The sequence below is a fragment of the Coffea arabica genome, chromosome 10c, assembly GCF_036785885.1.
Source record: "Coffea arabica cultivar ET-39 chromosome 10c, Coffea Arabica ET-39 HiFi, whole genome shotgun sequence".
Classification (NCBI taxonomy): domain Eukaryota; kingdom Viridiplantae; phylum Streptophyta; class Magnoliopsida; order Gentianales; family Rubiaceae; genus Coffea; species Coffea arabica.
This window is the reverse complement of record NC_092329.1, coordinates 49,031,949-49,057,064: the sequence shown is the minus strand read 5'-3', so window position 1 is coordinate 49,057,064 and position 25,116 is coordinate 49,031,949. Positions and strand designations below refer to the sequence as shown.

Genomic DNA, 25,116 nt, shown 5'->3' with positions numbered 1-25,116 from the left:
ACTATTGAGACAAAAATGCGAGCAACTGATGTTGAAATTTTGACAATCACAACAGAATGAACTTTGCGTTCTTGGAGTTATATCATCTGATATGCCCTTATTTTTTTTTTCCAGAATAACATATAGCTTCTTGTAATAAATTTTATGGATTTGGAAATGAAGAATTTGCAGTAACTCAAATTTGATGAACACGATGGCTTAGCTCTATACAGTGCAAAGATGTCAGAAGTAAAAGAGAGAATGGAGAAGAAAAGGAAGAGACTAACAGATCCAGCAATCCTTAAAGCGAGAGGTTTCAACTTTCAAGAGTGAAAATTAATGTTTTTAATTATAAAATACTTCAATTAAATTGAAAAAGCTACCCAAGACAACACTCCCACGGATAGTATTTTTCAACATTTTCTTAGGTCATGTATGAGATATCTGTCAGACAAACAATTGGAAGTCATGGGGAGAAAGGATTATAAAAGTTTGTAAAGTCGTGCTATTTGACAAACAAAAAAGTTTACCAACTTCAAAGCTTGTCAGATATTTGCCGGTCTAAAAGTATAAAAAATATATAGAAAAATATGATTATTAATTTGGATGGAGATCATTTTCATGCATTTAGATCTGAGAGGGAAGAAAAATGTTTCCATTGTCACTGTAGGAAATGATCAATCCATTTTAATTGAAATTAAGAAGTATTCAACTTAATATCGCTGATGGTAACCCTAGCAGTACATATTCCATAAATCCATTAAGAAAAAAGAAAAGTGATTAAGATGTTAGGGTTATCTCCAAAGATGCCAAATATTTCAGGGTTCGTTCTATCATGCTTTCCATCAATTTTAGGTGCTTGCTGGAAACTGAAACTGAAATAGGAACTGATTCCTGCTAAAGGTGATTCATCCTTGCCCATCATATATAACTCCTTATCAAGTGCAAATTGGAGGGGGGAAAAAGAAAGAATGCGTTCTAAAGAAGATGACAAATTGAATAAGACAGGTTGCATTTTGGATAAAAAAGCAATTTGGTTAGTTTTACTAACCTGTTGAATTGATCTATTTGCTAAATTTTAAAGACATGTTCTTGGAATTTGGGACTGATGACAAGAACTTTCAGGTCATGCAATTATAATTTGTCATCCTTATGCAATAAATTTTTCTTAGTGGTAAAATAAAGGCTGTCTAGATTTACATTATGAAACACAAGTTCAATAAATAAACTTACCAACGTAATTTCTAGAAAACTAATTAGCATCAAGAAACCTAAACTTGTAAAAGTTTTAGATCAACCCTTTACCCCTAACACTCAAAACAATATACAATAATTAAGAAAACCATTTGGCTCGTAGAAATAGCCTTTTGGGAAAAAAATTACATTATAAATATGTTTTCAAATCAGTCTTTTTAATTTTTTTTTTCAATCATTTTTCACACGTCTTACATTACAATACGAAAAGTGTTACAACATCACCCTAATAAACATTTTCACATAATTCTCTATCCATTGTTATTTCTCCTATTGCATCAAAAATGGTGGAAAACTCCTATCAATCAATCAACTGGACAATCAGAAGTGTCCATATTCTTTGGCACCCTATCCGGTCACAAAATAATCGAGCATAGCAGGGGAAAAAGTGGGTTCCTCAGGAGGACCATAACGTTCATTTGATCAATGATCAAGACAGCGGTCAACTTTGGCAGTCGACTATTATTGCGCCCCATTTTCTCCGCATCGCATCTAATCACAACCGGTCCTTGTTCTTCAGTCATGCGTCTGGACTTGAATTTGCAAGTTGCAGCTCACTGCAAGAGAGATTGATTAGCTTTCGATTAATTCTTTCCGTGACGAGTTGAAATTGAAGGTTGACTACTGGGATTTCATGTCGGTTGACTTGTGTACCTCGACTGCCAATGTTGCTCGAGAAACTGGGATAATGATGTAATATATATAAAATAAAAAAGATGATTAAAAAAGGTGTCGGGAGAAATTTTTTATGAAAACTTGCAATTCAAATTAGGACTAAATTTTGAAATAAATCGCCGCATGGAATCGGCTCAGCCGCTCACCTGAAAAAAGTTCAGGTTATGAGTCTCCTATCTAGCAATCTCTCGTTAATAGGTGATCTCTAAAAAGTCGCTGTAAATCATTGAAAACATACGTTTATAGCCTATTCTAACTTTAGAATGGAGTAGCCTTTCCCTTAACCTAAACTCTCTTTTTTCCCTATCAAAACAAAAAAGATGTGTAATAATTTGCATCTTAGTGAATGCTTGTCCAATGAACTTAAAAGTGTTTAGATAACTTCAGTTTCAATAGTGGTACTATATAAGCTCCTTATTAATGGAAATAAGGTCACATAAACAAGCTTTAGAATTTGAGATACTCTATTGTAATGTATGATTTATGACAAATTACATGTAGGCTTAATGTTGAACTTAGCCCTCAACAACATTGGAATATAAGTATTGATCGAGTTTGATTCTCATTATACCATATAAATCATGCTATTGTTAAGTTCCAACGTATATGTGAGTGATGGTAAAAGTTTCAACAACAAAAGTAAAAAAATGGAGTTCTAAAATATGTAAAATTTTTGGATGAACTCAGTTTAAGGCTTTATTCATGAACATTATGGCCATCTTAGTATACAAATCCCTATTGTGACATCTCTACTCTACACGACTGATCTCATTTAAACTGACAACATATTTGAAGTAATTAGATGGCTAAGATAGTTGACTTGTGTCCTTTTTTTTTCTTCTGACACAGAGGATATCCGGAATTCAACGGATTATTATTCCGGACTCGACTAATTTCACTGTACTTGGGCCCCCACCCCCAAAAGACACAAGACGTTATCAGGAGTCGAATCGCGACTACTCGGTGTCAGGACCGTAAGAGGCTTCCCCAACACCGGCCGAGCCAACCCCGGGGGTTGGTCCACTTGTGTCCTAAGTCTACCAAGAATTTCTCTCAAGATATTGGGGTACTTTTGTACCACACTTGCAAGTGGTAACTAGCATGATAAGATAGTGTAAACTATCTAGATATTTTATCAACGAAATCGAAAAGTTGCCGGAAAATGGTCCATCAATTTTGCAAAAATTTCTTCTTTTGTCTCTCACGTGTAAAATGATGCAACTTGATCGATAATAAATACTAGCATTAAGGGCATATCCAATGTGTATGCATTTTTTGAAATAATTATTAATTTTTATAAATATATTAAATTTGTTTTTACGAAATAAAATTTTATATAAATTCTCATGGTAAATTGCAATTTATTAGTAGTTTTTTTCTTTAATATAGTTATACTAATTAATTTAGTAGTTACAGTTATTTAAGAGAATTATGGGAGATTATTTCAGCAAACGTAATTAGGTGGTTAGGGTAAAAAATTAATTTTTTTAACTACAAAATTGGAAGTTCAAAAAATGACAGAAAATGTTCACCCAACTACCACCTCTCTTCCTTTATTAATGCATAGATATTTGAAATGTAACAATTTCAAACTTTTAATCATTTTTTCCCCTTCAAATATGGACCGAAACTGGAGCATCTGCAAATGTGAAGGGACGTTTGTGCAATTCTCATTTCAATGAATAAAAAGGAATTCAAGATTGACTATTGGAAATGTTGGTTGACTCGTAAATTCCACCTGCTCCTTAACTGCAAGTGTCGTCCGGCAGAGAATGGGATTGGGATAGCGAGTGGAAGTGTTTCCGTGGGGAAGTCATTGTTCGGTTTTCACGTGGCGGAGACTCGGCGCTGACTCGGGTTTCACGCGGCGAACCTGAGTTGAGTTGGGTGCGCCACTTGTACCGTGCGTTTTTAGTCAGCACACGTGTTTCCGAAACGTGTGTAGTCACGTTGGATCCTTTTGGCGTCGGTGTATCCCCTAAGTTTGGGATTTTAAGCTGAACATTTTTTTGTCACTTTTTTGTCTTCGTAGTCCTATGGTTATTTTCGTGGTGATGTTAAAATAAGGTTCAAATTTTAGTGCGAAGTAATTTTTTTTTTTAAAGAATTGCATTTGGACTTATAAGAGATAATCTTGTCATTTTTGCAAAATTTGTTCTAGTGTTACTAAAATATAAAATTATAAATTGTGAATATATCATATGACGTGCTTTTTAGACGCATAAAGAACTATCCCTAATAGCTTTTTGGTTTTATGAGTCAAGGATTTTTGTACGAGTTTGGGATGTTTGTACTAAAAAGATGCCAAAAATGGTGCCATCTATATTTCTTACTAAATCCAATAACTTAAAAAAAAAAATACAATACAATTAGCTACTCTTTGCTCGCCTGAAGTTGATCCCGAGTAATATTTTGCCTATCTTAACTTTCAATATATACACATTGCTCCCTTCATTAACTAGTTAAACATTAATGATGAATTTTCCATCCAAAGAGAAAGTGACATTGGTGCCCATACATAAAGGTCATAGAATAATACTATACTTTAAATCAAATTATGGAGCATGTTATTAAAAAACACGAAGTCATGTGATATAACAAAAAAAAAACTAAAAAAAATGGTGAAATACAAAAGAGTTAAAATTTTGTGTTATGGAGTACAAAAATTTTAAAAATTGCCAAAACTTCTACACTAGTTTTTCACCGCTTTTCTTTCTTCCTTTAAATCATAAATGGATTAGTCTTTGATAATTTTCACTTACCTAGCAACTTTGATAAGATTCTCACAAGTCAGTAAGATCCAAATTGGTGTTTTTATGCCACAATCATTCCTTGCTTTTTATTTTGTTTGGATTCTAAATTATTTGAAAAAAATTTGAGATTCTCTAAGCACGTTTTCCATTGTACTTTTATTTTTTATCACTTTTTTATCCCAAATAAATCAATTAAAAATAGTGCTAGAGTAAATAAAATTATCCAATAATCTTTATTCCAAATGCACTAATTAATTTTATTTCTTCTAAACTAAGGCTTCTACTAGTGTTAAGACAAACACATTCAATTACTTAGATTTTTTGTTTTTGCATATTTTCTTGCTTTTTGTATTACTAAAAGGTCGAAAACATAGTATAATTGTATTCAAATGCATCTAGCTATTGTTGAAAAATAATCATTTATTAGGTTATAATTGTCATATGCATTCAAAAATTAGTTAGAAATATTTTAAGCATGCAAAATATAATTTCTTCGTAACCCTATCAACAAATTAATCACTAGGGTGACCAAGGGAAGGCTCTTAAAGTCTTTCCTACTATCAGATGCTAGATTTGAATCTTATGCCTGACAGTGGAGGGTAGAAAGTGTATAGAGACGGGTGGAAGGCTAAAAGAAATTAAAAAAAATTTAAAAAAAAAAAAAACCACAAGGGGTAAAATATATATATTTGGAGTTCAGGAAGACAAATTATTACTTGGGACCAAGTTTAGAGGGAAAAATGTAATTAATCCAAAATATTAAGTAACCAAATCTTCTATTTTTTTTTATTGACAAAAAAGGATAATGCACCATTTCTAGTTACTAAACAGATTTACTAACTAGCAATCTAACATGTACACAAAGCAACAGTTTCTTTATGGTAAAAAATTTCAATCGCCATATGCGATACTAAAATTCAACATATGTGATACTAAATATGCTCACTCGGGGGAGGGATAGATTGGGTGATTCAAAGGAAGGGAGTATCAGTAAGAAGTTCGAATTCTAGCCTTCCACTTGCAAAAAATAAAAAATAAAAATATGCCCACTCAATTTAGTTTTAAGTTTATACATGGGCCTTTTCTTTTCCACAATCTTCAACATAGTAACTTCTCTTAAAAACTGATAGATTGAGAATTAATGTACTTATTTTGATTAATGATTTTTCTAATGAGTTCCTAATACCTTCATTAGTACGTTTAATTTATATTAAATTTATTATATAGATACATACACTCATATTTATTGCATCTTTCATATTTAGACACTTTTCTAAATTAATAAACTCTTGCCAAAAAATTAATACCTGAAACCCATGAGTGCCCACGAAATACACGTTAGTCAAATCCTTTGATAAAAAGCACACACATCAGGGTATGCCAAAACGCAATAGATTATATAAAGCTATAACTTGATATGATGTACTGAAATCATCAGCCTTCCAGCTAGACATGACCACAGTTTCACAACCATCGTTTCAGTCTAAAAATTAACAGTCACGATTCTTTTAAAATGTGAAACCTAAATCAATCCAGATAAGAACAGTTACAGATATGACTCTTAACATGATTACGGTTATGGTTCTTGCACCTCTAATTCTGATCCGATTTCAATTCTAGTTTTATTTTGGTTACGGTTCTGATTTCTTTTGGTATTTTTAGTCATGCTTAAACACTTTTATTATAAAATTGATTCAAAAATGATAATGAATGTTAAAAAAAAAAAAACTTTATTGTATTGTCATATGCAAGGGAAAATGATGCAAATTTTATGAAAAATATACATCATTGATTAGATTGAGTTGGTCTTGGATTTAGCTTAGTTATGGAGTCCAGACATGCTAATGGAATGGAATAATGGATTGTTAGGTTAGGATTTGGGCTGTTGGTATTGGGTGCTGACTACTGATACTAAACTCTAAACTGGTCAAATAAATATAGATAACAAGTATTTTTTTTTTTTTAACATTGTTTGAACTAGTCCTAAACTGCCGATTCCAGTTTCAATTTAAGTTTTTGATGAACCTAATTCTAAAACTTTAGTCATAGTTATTGTTCGGGTTGGGGTTCCAATTTTTAAAATCCGATTTTGATTTCAATCCAACAAACTGCTAGTCCTATTCCGATCCGATTTCGGTTCAAACCTGAACTGTGACCACTCGTACTTCTAGTTGATACTAGGGGGGAGTGCCCGTGCATCGCGCGGGTATTTGGTACCTGTGGGGAAGGAAATTTTTTTATTGAACAAATAATAGTACATTGTGAGAAGGAATAAAACTGAGTATGAAAAGATAAATGATATAATCAATCAATTCACACAGCGTTACAATAAAACTGTGTCAAATTGAAGGTCGTTGATAATGCAAAAAGACAGAGCAACACAGAAAACTAATCTTATTCCAAAATCCCTACCGAGAACTCTTTCTTACTGTTGCTCCAAACCTATAAGATTATAACCAACCCACACTAATTAAGGTTAGGCAACACGAAAAATGCTATCTTGTAATTAGGCAACGCGATAAGAGTCGTTAATTGTAGGTAATAAAAACACACCGACAAAATTAAGGGAGGAACAGAAAAATTGGGGGGGGCGGTGAAATCTAATCTCACAATGAACCACCAGGAGTAGCAGGGACTGAAGAGCATTCTGATTTGATTAGTATGAAACCAGATAGAATTATCTCAATTCTAGAATGCGAACAGAAAGAAACTGATAATCAACCATTTAAGCATTAAGATACCAACGGTTCGGCAATTGAATTGGGTATAATTATTGACGAAATAATAGGTAATTTTAGAGTTGAGCTCGGACGGAAGAGGCAAATCGTTGTAGAAAAAGGCAAAATGAGAAAACTTAACTCCTGAAGCTGAAAGGGGATAAAATGACTAACGTTTGTGACTCATAAATGCAGATTATAAATGATAGAGAAATGAGTTCCTACCATTGATAGAGAAATCGTTTGCTTATTTCCTAAATTCGATTGCTATTCAAATGTTTTAGACAAAGCAATATCTCAAACGATTATTTGAGGCTGAAAAGTGAAATTATTGATAGTTAAGGGATATTCCGGTAATTACACCAACACACAAGCATATATGGGTTGTACATAATACAAAAATGGTTGTACACTAATTACACATTCCATCAATACTCATATGGCTCATCAATGACAATTTTAAATGTATTAAAATGGGGTCTTTCAATAAACATACCCAAATACATGCTTCCTTAACTTGTACCTAAAACTTTTAAACTAATACACAACATTTCACATTCCCAAAAAGACCCACCTATGCGGTTGAAATCTAACATATTTTTTGATCAAAACTCAATCTTATATAGTATAAGGATATAAGTGGTGCTTCTCACTATTCGCTTTGGTTTGTTTACTCGTTTAGTTTCGTTTGTTTGTGCATGGGAATAAGATAAATATTAGAGAAAACGGTCGAATAATTGTCTATATAAACAAGACGTGATCAAAGGCCCTTTTGTGGTTTGATGCCTTAGCGAACAGGACTTAGAATTGGTGCCGTACAAATATTCTGGTACCCATTTTTTTCCCCAAAAAAAAAAACAATCTTATGAATAAGAGTTGATACGATAGAAGTTAATACACTAAAATTCCACCCAACTATTATGCATACATACACCAATAATTACTATCCTCGCATTTATACACTTTCCATAATTAATCTTATATTTTCAAAAATCTAACATCTGAAATATGTCTTAACAAGTAATTATGAATGATTAATCAACTCTAAGCATGCACAAGCTTGATAAGATCAACAAGCACAAAATCCAATCAAGAATTCAAACTTGTAGAAACATTATTTCATTTATTTTTTTTTCAATCGACAACAATTACACTACTTCAATTTCAATCTATAGTAATTAAGGACCCAATTAGATGCAAAAGTTTGAACTATTAAGCTGTAGTCAGAATTGAATTTTATATTTTGTCTAGTGACCAACTCAGTCAATGTGAATGAATTCATACTTCAAGACTCGAACATCTTGGCTAACTTGGGACGTAAACCTCAAATTTCATTTTTTATTCTGTTCATACATACAGGACAGTCCAATAACATCCTAACTGCCTGAAACAAAGAACTTGTTGTTTAGCTACACCAGCAAATTAGGCACCAATGGCCCAATACTGTGAAACCAATTTGGGCCAGAGTTCGCTAGCTCAGCAATTAGAGAAGTCCAGCCATTGGCCTAGCATTGTGCTTGTATGCATTTTCTTTGCGCTTGGAGTTCTAAACCAAAGAAAATAAAATAAAAAATTTGGATCAAGTGCATCAGTTGTTAACAATTTTCTTTTTTTTTTAACAATGTTTTGATCCTTGGTAATAGGATTGCATTCAAGCAAAAAGAGTATTATTAAGTTAATGTCAATTTGATTTAAGAGGATTCCAAATAGTCACCCTTAAGGTGCTCTCGCTGCTAAAATCAGGAGTTTGAATTCTTCCTTTAAAGATGATTTAGTATGTATCCTACTATTTTGTGTAGATTGTTATTCCTATCATTTGTGTGAATTACTTGTAGTATAAATGAGTTCCCCCTTGTCTTCCTTTTACCTACCCATCCACCCTGCTCCCTACCATCAGTTCAAATATTGGAAGTATGGGGGTGTGGGGGTTGTGTTTGGTCCAAAGGAATAGTCGAGAAGTGAGGAAAAGGAGAGTATGAAAGGTCGCAGGATGGAGAAAGGAGAAAAGGGATAGACGGGGGAAGATGGTATCGAGTATTAGGGAAGAGTTGTGGGGGGAGGGTGGTGGCCGTGGGTGGCAGTGTTTTTTTGTTGTTTTTTTTTAATAAAATTTTTAGGTGTTTTAGAGTGTTTTTAACATATGATTATTATTGGTGGTGTATGGATAAAATTTTTGTTAATCTAAAACAGGCTAAGAAAAGACCCTACATTTGTATTCAATTCTTTGTTAAAAGCAAAACAAATATGTTGTTTTACTTATAAAAGAAAAAATAAGTTGAAAGTCACAAATGTACAGCCTCTCCGAAAAGACTTATATGACGTTTGGTTCGCATGTTAGAATCGGATTCGGATTCGAAATCATTCATCTTGGATTTGGAATGGAATCAATCATTACAGTACATTTGTTTGGTTCAGTACCAGAAATGTATATTATTACTATAGTTGATGTTTGGTTCGTTGGCTCTTTGGAAATGGGATATAAGAAATTTTCACTAATTAAATATATTAGTATAAATGTATTAGTAAATTTAGCATAATTAATTACTAATTTCTATTAGTAAACATGTATAATTATTAGTATAATTAATAATATCAATTATATTACATAGATTAATATATATTATATAATACATATAACTAATAATAATATTATTATAAGTTTGTAACTAATTAAGTTAAATATTATATATATAATTAAATATAAATATACAAATGTTATAATATAAATATATAATTACAATTATATAATATATACAAATATTAATTATACTAATATTTTATATAAATATAATATATTACATATTAAATATAGTTATTATTATATATTATTATAGTTAAAATAATAATTATAATTATAATTATATAATTTATTAATATTATACACATTTATATATTATAATTATATGCACATATAATATACATTTATAAATATACACATATATTATAAATATATTATTATATAATATTAATAAATTTATAATATATATTATATAAATATAATTATATTTAAATAAATAATTATAATTATATAATATAATAATATCATTATTATAAGTTTGTAACTAATTAAATTAAATATTATATATAATTAATTATAATTATACAAATATTATAATATAAATATATAGTATATATATATTAATTATACTAATATTTTATATAAATATAATGTATATTACATATTAAATATAGTTATTATTATATATTATTATATTTAAAATAATAAATATAATTATATAATTATATAATTTATTAATATTATATACATGTATATATTATAATTATATGCACATATAATATACGTTTATAAATACACATATATATTATCAATATATTATTATATATTATTAATAAATTTATAATATATATTATATAAATATAATTATATTTAACTAAATAATTATAATATATATTTATTTAATATACTAATATTATAATAAAATATATAATTATAATAAAATATTATAATTATAATATATTATAATATAAATACAAATATAAATATATATAATAATGATACTAAATATTATGTAATTATAAGATTTGGGAATCACACTTGGGTTTTGGACAAAACCTACCAACTTACTAAGGAATGGTGGAATGCTAAATTTTTAGATATCATTCCAAAATTTCAATTCCGATAGTTGTGAACCAAACATGAATCATGGGGTTTATTCCAATTTCTCATTCCGAAACCCCTTTACCAGACGCCACCTTAGATCCTATTTGATAATCCAATTCGACACTTAAACTCAATAAAATCAGATCTTAACATATTTAGACTGTTTGATAACCAAAAATTGAACATTTGAATTAATCAAAATGAAATTGAATTTCCTAAACAAAACTTACTCTCAAAATTAAGTGACAAGCTATTCATTTATCACTAAATTATACTCAAATGTATTAGATTTAATACTTAATAATTTAATAATTTAATATATTTAAATTTTAATTTTCAGACTTCAGTTTTATCAAACGTATAGAGTACGTTTCTTTAATTTTTGTGGGGTGTATGGGTCGTACTCACAATTAAATTTTCCATACCGACTTGTTTCTAGTGACCCAATTGATAATGCTGCGGTGGAAGTCAGCCCAAAGAAATGGAAACCTTTACTTGTAAGTTCTTAGGTGGTGACAAGATAGCCCAACCTATTTCAGTTAATACTAGGACTTGCTCATTAATATTGAGATCTGAATCCATTTAATTTAAATGCTAAATTGAGTTATCAAATACGGTCTTATTAGAGTTGAACGCTTAATTAACATCCACCAGTTAAACAGGTGGAATTCTACCTATTTATACCCAAACAAAATCAATTACACGGGAGAACCCAACAATAAATCGACAAACATTAACAGATCAAAACCTAATTAAACGCGAAATTGACAACTATAACTGAAGCATGAGTAAGGGGGCAAGATGAGTAAATAAGAAAGGAATCAACAAACACGCATCACATCTCAATACATGATACAATTTCAAGAAAACTTTAATGGTAGATGACTAGCTTGCAAATGAGGTCCGGAGACGGGAGGCTGCCAATTTGGTGAAAATTGACCATGCATGACTAGATAATGAGAAGACAATAATGAGGGCTGAGATTTTAACTCTTCTATATATCTCACTAGCTTTCTACATCAACATCACAGCAGTATTTTATTCGTTAGTAGAAAAAAAGTAAGCAAACAAGTAAATATATGAATTTACTTGTTTGGGCAGTGCCATTGGCAGTGCCAAATTCAAGCTGCTCAAACCCAAAGCTACAGGAAGCAATGGCTTTAAGAGCTGCCACGCTAGTGGCAAAACATCAGGATTGGAGAAGAGTGGAGTTTGAAACAGATTGCAAGCAGGTAATTGATGGGATAAATAGAGAGGAAGATGATGTAACAATTGCAACAGTGATTTCAGGCATTAAAAAACTAAAGTCCAGTTTTGATGAAAATTGATACATTCTACACTGAGTTAAGTTTCTTAAATTTGTTTTGAATGTATCAATTTTCCCATTTTCTTTTTTTTTTTTTTTTGTCCTGGCTAGAATTTCTTTTTCATTGCATTTTTCCATGGTAGCTTTTCAGTAGCGAAGGATAATTTGAGGTGTCACTTTTTTAATGAGTGATTCTTTTTTCTTCTTATTTATACAATGGTTAGGATTATGGTATTTTTTTTTTATAAAATAAATTATGATTTCTTACGCATTATCTTAACCACGTGTTATAAGATCGAGTATAAGAAAATATGCAGGATTTTGTGAATGTTCTATCCTAGAATTTTCCAAATTAGGTGGGAATTCCTCTAATTGATGTTGCATGGCAATTTTGAGACGCCAGCTGATTATTTACTTAAATATATTTGCTTACATCTCATCATTACAATTTCCAATACACCTTTTTATCTTCCCAATTACCTTTTTATCTCACATACATCACATCACAAAAATTGCTACAGTAAAAATATCACAAATAACTTACAATCCAAACAAACATACGTCACTGCAGCAGCAATCTCTTGATGAACAGTTGGGATATTATTCGGATTTGATCTTCCTTTTTTATTGTGTATCTCTGCAAGAAATTCTTATATATAATTCAAAGATTATTTTCTTGGTTTATAAACAAGAAATAGTTTGCCTACGTCTCCTTCCTCTTGTAAATTTGATTATTAATTCTTCCGTCTTGACTGATCTCATGAGGTCCTTGTAGATGCATATCTGTACCTACTTCATACTTTGTTTTCCCCCATAAACATAAACATGATTGTAGGATGACTAATGAACTTGTGGATAAAACAGCAAGATGCAGTATACTCCAACTACAGGTTCAAATTGACAAAAAGCCGAAAATTTTAGGACTAATTAGCCAAGTGTTCATGAAAAACTTCAACAAGTCCGAAAATTCTAGATTTCTTAGAATAACTTTGTCTTTTTTTTTTTTTTTGCGTAATCATGATATCTACAAACCACCCCCATTTTTGGCGTAATTACATGGCACTTCTAATGGTTCAAAAATATTATTGACCTCCTTTAAAACCATATCTATTATAACAAACTCACCCCCATCATAAAAGTATTCTTAAAATAATAACTTAAAGAGAAAGATGTATTTTTATTCCATCTTTACCCTTTTGTGTTGGCCTATCGTCAATTTTTTACCAAATTGATTTCTAATATATTGTTGCTGGGTAGAACTAAAAATATTGGAAGGGAGCATTAAGTCCAAAGAATTGGTAGAATAGTATTTTTTTTCTATTTTTGAATTTTTCTACTTACGTATAATTGTTATAATAACAAAAGAAACTTAATTAAAAAATTGGTGCATGAAGACCAAAAATGTGGCGAACAGAGACGTTTGCGTGCAACAATTATTAGATTAGCAATTTTTGTTTTATAGATTTAGATTTATTATCTTCCTTTTTTGCATATATAATAGTTAGAATAATGAGGATAATTTGATATGAAGTTAATATAGGAAGAATAAAAGTCTAGAGGGCTGTTTAGGGCAAAATAATAATTAGAATTCCCAAATCTTATAGATTTTTTTCCAAATTCATTTTTGCATAAATTTTTTTTAAAAAAATCAAGAGTAAATATAGGATTGGAATAAAATGACAAAAGTAGAGCAACAGGGATGCTAAGCACTTCCAACTTTTCCCCCATGTAAATGTTAGTTTTATTAAGAGTAAAATATAAGAGAAAATCATTCAAAACGTCTCTCACATTTCGTCGAATGAATTTTTTCGTCCTTAATTTTTAAAATATTAACTTTACATCCCTTATAAATTGAAATTAGTAAAATTTGGTCATCACTGAAATGTTTCATCATTCGCTCTTTTCTAACCACTTTTTAGCTAGAAACAGGTTTTCTTTGCAAATTCAAGTTAGCAAAAATAATAGTAGTTATTGAATATGTTTGCACAGAAACAGTATTACTAAACAAAGTATGTCAGGGTTTTTTTTTTTTTCCTTTTGTCATTTCTATTACATGCTAGTCATAGTCACATGTTAATCACTTACACGTATAGCTGCATGGGCACGTATAGTTAGTCATCTTTTATATATAGAAAAAAAGTGAAATATGAGAAAAGGAAAGGATTGAAACCTAACGAAAGAGAGCAACATCAAAATAGAGTTTTGCATGTAGCGACATATTTATTGCTTTGATTTTTTTATTCTGGTTGAAAATTTAGTCTCAAAATTTCTTCTGGCAATAAAATTCTCAACTTGAAACCAATCTACTTGGGCCTAGTTTAGGATTGTAATGGCTTATAAAAAGTATTTCTGATACAAGTGCTTTTAAGTTATCAAAGTTGAGGTTGCTGAAGATGGAGGCTCAGGTCCCTGGTTCGAACCTTATTGCCAGCAAATTGCTGAGGGTGGTGAAATAGTCTGCGGGGTCCACTTCCTGCGGGACACACCAAAAAAAAAAAAAAGTTGAGTTTCTTTTAAGTTATGAAAAATTAGTTATCAAACCCAAGTTGGACTCCATAAATTATAAAAATTAGTTACCAAATACTCTAAAATTACCTTTAATGCTTAAAACCGCTTGCCTTAATCAACTTTCATGCTCAATGCATTAATTCCTAAATTTGTGAATTTTTTAAAATTTGTTAGCAGGGGAATATTGAGATTCAAGAAGTGATGAGGAGAAGGGAACTAGAACTTAGAGCTAAGGATGGCAATGGGGCGGGTGTCGCGGGCACAGGGCAGTGGCGAGGGCGGGGGCGGGTCCTCCCACTTAGAAACAGGGCGGGCATCCGCTTTAAAAAATAAATAGATAAAATATATATGTATATAATTATATATAATATATAATTTAATTAGTTACAAACTTATGATAATGATATTATTAGTTATATATATTATATAATGTATATTAGTATATGTAATATAATTGATATTATCAATTATACTAATAATCATATATGTGTACTAATACAAATTATTAATTGGTTATACTAAATTTTCTAATACATTTATACTAAATCCCTAATTATACTTAATACAATAACATTTTTTTCTAAAAAAAAAAAAGCACAAGTACAATAATGAATTAGTGATTGTATTTGTGCAAAAAGTGAAAACTTGACTACTTTAGTTGTATTTATTTTATCATGTTGAATTGTATTCAAATAAATTTTGTTTAATTATTTTTATAAGTTTCAATTGTGAAATTACAATGAATAATAATTTGGTGATGTGTTAATATTTTAGTACTTAATTATTTGCTAAAACTTAACTATAACAAATTTTTATTAACCTCACGAGTGCCCCATGAAAGAAGCGGGGCAGGGGCAGGGGAAATTTGTAGGCAACCCCGCCCCGTTGCCATCGTTACTTAGAACTGCGGGGGGCTCTCGAGGCGCGGGTTGGGGGCGGGGGCGTGGGGGAATTTTTTCCCCCCGCTTAGAAAAGGGGCGGGGGACGGGGGAGTATACCACCGCCCCGCCACCCGTAAAAAAAAAATATATATATATATATATAATTATATATAATATGTAAGTTAATTAGTTATAAACTTATGATAATGATATTATTAGTTAGATGTATTATATAATGTATAGAAGTTTATGTAATATAATTGATATTATCAATTATATGAATAATTATACATGTCTACTAATAAAATTTATTAATTAGTTATACTAAATTTACTAATACATTTATATTAAATTTCTAATTACACTTAATAGAATAACAATTTTTTCTCAAAAAAAAAAAGTACAAACACAATAATGAATTAGTGATTGCATTTGTACTAAAAGTGAAAACTTGACTATTTTAGTTATATTTATTTCATCATATTGGATTGTATTCAAATAACTTCTGTTTGATTGTTTTTATGAGTTTCAATTGTAAAATTACAATGAATAATAATTTGGTGATGTGTTGATATTTTAGTACTTGATTATTTATTAAAATTTAATTATAATAAAATTATATAATAAAATTTTATTAACCCTGCGGGGGAAGCGGGGCAAGGCGGGGCGGGGCGGGGCGGGCGCGGGGGGAGCGGGAGGCGGGGGACGGGGGGAACTAATAGGCAACGGAGCGGGGGACGGGGGAGGGGTCCCCCGCCCCAACCCCGTCCCGTTGCCATCCCTACTTAGAACCTTTAAGTCCTAAGATTGTGAATTAATCATACGGTTTTTTCCCCCATTGTTTCTTTCGATTTCCCAAAACAAGAGTTCCAATTTGAAGTTAACACAAAATAGTAATTTCCTTCCAATTTTACTATATCAAAAGGTAATTTTTCCAATTCCCAACACACATATATCAAGTGCATATTTTGATTTTTGAATTCAAAATGTACCCATATAAATGTATCCACTATGTTCAATTAAACATAATAATCATCTGTCTTCATAAATTTTTTTGTCGTTCAAGTTGCTAAAATGCCCAATAGGACAACAATAGAGTACATGACACTAACTTTCAAAAAAACAAAAATGTAAATGAGAAGGGGCTAGAAAAAGTAAAGAAGAGTAGACAAAAAACATCGTACAAAGCATACAAACGTTATCCGGATAAAAATCGACCTTTTCTTTACTACTCACCACTCAATTTCACCCTGTCATCTCGTTCTCCAATTATTCACAACTCCTTCAATCCTCAGATCTTACCTTTACTTGAAACGCAATCAGGCAGAAGAAAATGTCGAAACCCACAAATCCCTTCAACCTCTTTCGTTTCCTCTTCATTTTTCTTGCATTGTGGAGATTCCCTGTATTGGCGAACCATGACGGACCATACAGTCGCAGTAGCAGCATAGTCTTCACCACTCTTGGAAGAGCAAGCTATTGTTTTGATATCTATTCGCTTCCACTCTGGGTCGCACCCGCTAGCTCCAACGAACTTCAGCTGACTGATGGAGTTTCCGTTAATTTCAACGGCTATTTTCCTTCGCCCTCATCAGTCTCCATGCTCTTCGGAGCACCTGATCGGACCCAGGGTGATGTCTCTCCTCCTCCTCTCCATCTCGTCTATGTTACGGAAAGAAATGGTTCTTCGCATGTATTTCTGGACTCGCTTTATTACGGTGGACGCGAGCACGCTGGATCGAGAGCAATCCTCGAGGAAGACCCGTCTGAGTCAACTCGGAGCGAGCTGACTCGTTTTCAGTTCCCTCTGGTGGGTTTGGAGCAGTCCGATGGCCGGGTTTCGATGAAGGACAAGCCGACTTTGGTGGGTGAGTATTTGATTTACGTGTCGACTCATGAGAACACGGGTGTGCCTCGGACGAGTTGGGCTGCTGTGTACTCGACCCACTTGAAGACCGGGTCGACTCGGAGATTGACGCCGTACGGGGTGGCGGATTTTAGTCCTGCAGTTTCGCCTTCCGGGGTTTGGACTGCGGTGGCGTCGTACGGGGAGAAGGGGTGGGATGGTGAAGTTGAGGACCTCGGTACGGATATTTATTTGTTCTCGACTCGGGACGGGGCAAGCCGAGTCAAGGTGGTTGAACACGGTGGATGGCCGAGTTGGGCTGATGATTCAACTTTCTACTTCCACCGGAGGTGCGAGGATGGTTGGTGGAGCGTTTTTAAGGCTAGTATTCTGAAGAACCAAAAGCTCGGTGTTGACTCGGTGGTGACTGAGCGAGTCACCCCACCGGGTTTCCACGTGTTCACGCCTGCAGCTTCGACGTCTAACAAGAGCTTTATTGCTGTAGCAACAAGAAGACCCGACTCGGAGTTTCGCCACATTGAGCTGTTCGACGTCGTTTCGAAACAATTCGTCGAATTGACCCAACCCATATCGCCCAACGTCCACCACTTGAACCCCTTCGTCTCTCCGGACTCAATCCGGGTCGGGTACCATAAATGTAGAGGGTCAAGCAATGGGCACATGAGAACCAACCTGATACTTGAGAACCTTAAGAACCCGTTCTCTGAAAAAATCCCCCTTTTCCGATTTGATGGATCTTTCCCTTCATTTTCGGCGGATGGATCACGGATCGCCTTTGTAGATTTTCCGGGTGTTTATGTGGTAAATAGTGATGGGTCGGGTTTACGGAAGGTTTTCGAGAGAAATGCTTTCGCAACCGCGTGGGATTGGAAAAGAAAAGGGGTGGTTTACACCAGCGCAGGGCAAGAATTTTCAAGTGAAAGTACCGATGTGGACATAGTCTCTATCAATGTTGATGATGAAAATCTTAGCTACAAACGATTGACTAGAGGAGGAAAAAATGATGCATTTCCATCCGCTTCGCCCGATGGAAAATGGGTTGCGTTCCGATCGGGTCGATCCGGGCACAAGAACTTGTATGTAATGGATGCCTTGGAAGGAGAAGCGGGTGGGCTTTATAGGTTGACGGAGGGTCCGTGGTCCGACACGATGTGTAACTGGTCTCCGGACGGTGAGTGGATACTCTTCGCATCTGACCGAGAAAATCCGGGGTCGGGCAGCTTTGAGCTGTTTATGGTGCATCCGAATGGAACGGGGCTCCACAAGTTGGTCCAGAGTGGCTCGGGCGGGCGGGCGAACCACCCGTGTTTCAGCCCGGATGGTAAGTACGTTGTGTTCACCTCGGACTATGCTGGAGTGTCAGCTGAGCCAATATCAAATCCTCATCACTATCAGCCATACGGTGAGATATTTGTGATCAAATCGGACGGTTCTGGGATACGCAGATTAACTCACAATTCATATGAAGATGGGACTCCTGCCTGGGGCCCCAAATACATGAAGGATGATGATGTTGAATGGCCTAATGGTGGAACGACGTGTTCTTTCGAGGACTGTCACTGGCTCAATATCAGTCCTGACAATAATGCTGCCACGAAATGTTCGAGCCTGTACTCTGCACCTGTTAAACCTCAGTGTTATACTAATTGAGTGGACAAAAACTGCTTGTCTTATGATCATGCACTTACCACTTGTTCTAGAAAATCTAGTCAGTTTATGATGAGTACAATGATGTAAATGTTGCGATGAACTGCAATCACGCACTCCATGTAAATGATGAGTACAATAACGAACTTTATGTGAATGTTGTGAACTGCCCCTAACAAACAAAATTTTGGCTTTATGAGTTGTGGACGTTTGTATGGGTTAGGGAAGTTTGTACTAAAAAGATGCCAAATATGGTGCCATCTATATATTTCTTATCTAACCAACCAAATCTGATAAGTAGTTGGCTATCAAAGAACTTTAAAATTCTTGGTTTGTATTCTTAAAAATTTATTTAGCTTTTTTTGTGGAATGAAAAAAAAATTGTTGAAAAATTGTGTTGTGGAACGTAAAATTTTAAAATTTCCATTCAAGCTTTCTTGGAAAAGTTTGCCAATGGTGTGGAGTCATATGATATTAAAGAAAACCAAAAAAAAAAAAAATTTGTGTTGTGGAATGATAAAAATTTAAAATCCCCAAAACTTCTACGCTAGTTTTCCATCATCTTTCTTTTTTTCTTTAAATCATAAATAGATTAGTCTTTGATAATTTTTGCTTATTTTGCAACTTTCATAAGATTCTCACGCGTAAATAAGATGCAACTTAGTGTTTTTATGCCATAATAGTACCTTACTTTATATTTTGTTTGGATTCTAAATTATTTGGAAAAAAAATTAGTATTCTCTAAACACATTTTTCACTGCACTTTTACTTTTTTTTTATCCCATATAAATCAATTAAAACTGTGCTATAGTAAAAAAAATTATCAAATAATCTTCATTCCAAATGCACTAATTAATTAATTTTACGTAACTAAGGTTTTCTTAGGTGTTGAGATAAACACATTAAATTGTTTAGATTTTTTTTTTTTTTTGCAGATTTTCTAAAATTTTTTATTATTTTAAGGTCGAATACATGGTGTAATTGTATTCAAATGGATCTAAATATTATTGAAAATTAATCATTTATTAGGTTACAATTGTCATATGCGTTAAAAAATTAGTTAGGTGTATTTTGGTCAGGGAAGAGGGAGGGATAAAGTGTGATTAACTTGAAAAACTCAAATTTTCCATTTTCTTATTGACAAAAAAGGATAACGCTCTATTTTTTAGTTAGTAAACAAACTTACTAAATTGCAATCTAACTTATATACAAAGCAACAGTTTCTTTAAGGGAAAATTTTCAATCACCATATATGAAACTAAAATTCAATAATTGTCATGCTAAATATGCCCATTCAATTTAGTTTTAAGTTTACACAGGGGCCTTTTCTTTTCCACAATCTTCAACATAATAACTTCTCTAAAAAAAAAAAAGATAGATCGAGAACAAATATACTTATTTTGATAAATGATTTTTCTAATAGGTTTCTAGTACCTTCATTAGTGCGCCTAATATACAGTAAATTTACTGATACATGCGCTCATATTTATTGCACTCTTGACGTTTAAATATTTTTCTAAATTAATAAATTCTTACCAAGAAATTAATGTTTGAAACTCACTGAATACATATTAGTCAAATCCTTTGATTAAAAAGCACATATACTAAGGTGTGCTGAAAAATTAGCACGCTTCCAGTTGACATGGCAGCGGTGAACCTGTATCCTCACTATTTAGTTTTTTTTTTTTTATTAAGTGTGAGATTTTGAATCTTTCCACATACAATCCCTTCTATTGTATCACCTAACACAATCCTCTATCACTATTTAGTTTGGTTTGTCGAGTCGTTTAGTTACTTTGTTTGTGTGTAGAAATAAGATAAATATTAGAGAAAATGGTCAAATAAGTTATATCTGTTTATAAGCAAAATTAACCCAAAAAAAAAAAACGTTTATAAACCTAACTTAAGATTTCTGACTATTTCACTGGCTTCCCTCTAGATTTCGAAAATTACACTAATCTATCTTGAGATTAATTATCTCATAACATTAGGCCCAATCGATAATTAAAAAGTAATATTAGGAGAGAAAAAATAACATGATTCTATCATTGCCCCTCATATATTACATTATTTAATTAATTTAACACCAACCCACATGTTAAAGAAAAATGCTAAAATTTTTTGTTTATCATTAGAGATCAAATCACCTATAGCATCAAAAAATAGTATACTATTTTATAGCTTTCACTTAATACAAGTTTCAAATTACTCTTTTCAGTTACGTACCCATTGTTAAACATGATCAACAATAAATAATCAAAAAATTGTAACTAAAATATTACATAGAATAAATTTTAATATTATAAATATTCTTGTCAATATATTAAGGTTAGTTGTTGAGATTTTTATGGTATTAAAATTTGCTCTTTCTAATATCTGTTTTTTTATTATTTGTTGTTGATAATGTTTGACAATAGGTTTGTAATTGAAAAGAGTAATTTGGATATTATATTAAGTGAAAAATGTAGAATGATATACTATTTTTAATGTCATATGTGATTTAATTCCTAATGTTAAACAGTAAATTCTAATGTTTTATTTAACATTTTTGCTAGTATTAAATTAATTAAAAATTTAGTAGATGATGGGTAATGGTAGAATCATATTATTATCTCTCTCCTAATATCACTTTTTGATCATTGATTAGATCTAGATTTTATAAGATAATAAATCTCAAGGGAGATTAGTGTAATTTTTAAAACTTGAAGGGAGGCCAGTGAAATTGTCAGAAACCTCAGGGGAGATTTCTGAAACTATCCCTATTTTTTAAGATAAAATTTTGGTTACTAGGGCTATGTTTGTCTATCTGAGATTGGGAAAGAAGAAAAGGAATTAATATTTTCCTTGGTTCATGATGTGGCTTTTACTTGTCTCAGCAGTTGCTTGATATTCGTTTTTGTTTCAACTTTTTTTATCATTCTTTCTGATGGTAGATGGCTACTAAACCACATACAAAAAAGGTATTTTTTTTCCTGGCAGAAAAGAATATGAATATAATTGCTGGTGTACGATTTGTTTGATCAAATGTATATAAGGTTCCCATTGGCATGCGCGTATGCATATGACATTGCCAATATTTTGAAAGAAAACGAACAAATTTTTTGCCCATGCAATCAAATCTCAGGATTTCCACGCCTAACCTTCCATGATATAATGGTGGGTTTTCATATACAAAAGAATTTTGTTTTTTCATTTTACCGTTGACAACCTCAATTACTTCAGTTGCTGCTAATCTAGGACACAAATGGCTTCATCATTGTTGTTTTCCTTCATAAAATTTTAGATCTCCTTTGCTATATTTACCCAAAGTATGAGAAAAACTTGATACTGGTGTTTGCTGGTTTGATGATTTGACAATATAGGTGGATTTGTTTGAATATGCCTAACATAGATGATCACCTTGATTTGGTAAGCTTGAAATTCACACTATGATACTATCACATTGTGTTCACCTCCTAGTTCTCCTCCTCAATGTGAAACTGAACAAGTTGTTTCATAGGATGACAATAAAAATTGGAAAGGAAACGAGAATATGTTGGAGCATACACAAAGGAAGGAGGATACTTAGACCTTATTCTATGTTGGGGGAAACACCTTATTAATAATTTTCATTTTTTAAAACAAAATTGTGATCATTGATGATAGAATTGTGTCGTGCTTCATTTTTAAATGAAAAATAAATAATTAATAGTTTAGAAAAAATGAATTTTGGTCAATTTTTGAGCGAAAATGGGAGTTTTATTTTTAGAAAATAAATAAAGAAAATGGGCCTAAATGGGACTTAAAAGTGCGACAATTTTGATCCAAAAATAATAGTTTAAAAAGGGATTTTAATAAAAATTAGGGGTCGCCACTTGGTATTGAGTTAAAGTGTACCAAGTCACCTAAAATGAATTTTGAATAAAAAAAAGTAGAAAAACCCTTTTTAAACGACTCCAAGTCTTCCGAAATCAGAGAAAAATGTATACAAATATACATGATCTAAAGGAATGCATCATAACGGGTGCGGGGAGCTAAGATTCGTAACTTCAATTTTTCCTTTTATAGAGGGAATACGAGCGTGTTAAGGTTAGAAAGCCAAACTCGTCCATATCCCATATTCGAAAGGTATTTCTTCTATCTAATCATGCAAATGTACTAACCTAGTTCTAATTTTTAAATGGAATGCATGGCTAATGTCATATCTCACACGTAGGGGTAAGGGATATACATATAGGGGGAATATGGGATAAGGGATATACATGTAGGGGGAATAAGGGATAAGGGATGTGCATACAAGGGAAATATCATGCAAAATGATAAAAACCTTAAAAGATAGAAAATATGCATGAAAATGTAATGATTTATCACACAAACATGATCTAGCGCGTGGATGGTCCCTAAGGGTCTAATGTTGGGGTAGCCCATGTCTATATTTTCTCACTAGCATTGGACTAATGAGAGATCAGAAAAAGGGACCACGACTAGCGTTGGACTAGTGTGGAATAGGGAAAAAGGACCACAACTAACGTTGGACTAGTGTGGTGACGTCACACATTGATTATAACTAAATTAAAACTTAATAAAGCAAGGAAACACATAAGATCACATAAATGCATAACAAATAATCATGATATCTAAATGCAAGATCCTAAGAAAGCGGATAACACGTAACACATAAGCATGTAAAAACACACTAGACAAATAAAGCAAATAAAACCCTAACTATTACACTTGGAACCCTAACTACAATCTAAGGGGGGAGGAATAAAATAATAAAATAGATACCTAACTATTACACATTCTATCTAAATACATATCTCGAGCTCCCTAACTATTACACTTTGGCATTTAAATGCCCTTCAAATAATCAAAATTGAACGAAATTAAAACAAATAAAACGAATAAATAAATAAATGAAATGAAAACATTTAAAAGGCATGCAATCACGCACATAAGATCACATAAGAGCACATAAGATCAAATAAAATCAAAATAAGGGATAGAGTGTACCTCCCTTTAATTGGTGACCTAATGAAGTGAAATTACTTATTTACCCTCCAAAACAAAGAAAAGATCAAGGCATCACTTTAATTAAAAATAATCACAAGAAATGAAAATAAACATGAGAATAAATCAATCAAAGCATTCAAAATAAAAGTAAACAACCCCTAGTCAACAAATTAAAACAAACAAGAATTCAATTGAAAGAACTAAAGAAGGTTTAGGGGTCAAATCACTATTATTGCAAATATTAGGGGTCTACATTAAAACAAAATAAAATTAATGGCTTAATATGAAACCTACCTAAATCAATGCTAAAATTCCCAAAAATGAATGAAAAAACCATTTGTTATAATTAAACAACAAAAATACCTATAATTCCTAATTATTTACTAAACACCAACTCAAAACTATAAATCTATCAAACAATTATTAAACTTTCAAAATTTCATCCCAAAACTCGTGAATATTCTGTACAAGAATCAAATTAAAGCATGCCAAAGGAAAACAACATGTTAAAGGGGTAAAATATATTAGTTTTTTCAATTTATTTGGTCATAGTAGAGTAAGGGGAAACTTTAAGGGTTAAAATGTAATTTCTCTGAAGTTTCCATGCAAGCTCTATGCAAGCTATGAAGAAAATGAGCTTCTGCAACTTTTTTTATGCTTTTAAACCTCAGCAACCTCACGCGGCAGATTTTCACAAACATCTCAAGTCAAAACCCAACCTCAAGTTCTTATTCTAGGGAACAGACTCCTAGCAGAATCACTAAAACATCAACAAGACTTCCCTATTTCAGCTGAAGACAACAGATTTCGGGAAACAAAAGAAAGAAATGAAAAGATAGATACAAAACTACAAACTTGCTCAACTAAAGGAAATCTAATGTTAGTCAAATCATTCACATGCAAAACCATGAGCAA

The 25,116-nt window shown here is 32.2% G+C and overlaps 1 protein-coding gene across 1 annotated transcript; it reads left to right on the top strand.

Moving 5' to 3' along the window:
- Positions 1-16,804: 16,804 nt before the first annotated feature.
- On the top strand, positions 16,805-19,366 carry LOC113713199 (uncharacterized). The gene has a single exon (XM_027236857.2). The coding sequence runs from the start codon at positions 17,029-17,031 to the stop codon at positions 19,210-19,212; it is 2,184 nt and encodes a 727-aa protein (XP_027092658.1). The 5' UTR covers positions 16,805-17,028; the 3' UTR covers positions 19,213-19,366.
- The last annotated feature ends 5,750 nt before the right edge of the window (positions 19,367-25,116 follow it).

Coding starts and splice junctions, on each gene's coding strand:
- LOC113713199 (XM_027236857.2), top strand. CDS start 17,029: ATGTCGAAACCCACAAATCCCTTCAACCTCTTTCGTTTCCTCTTCATT.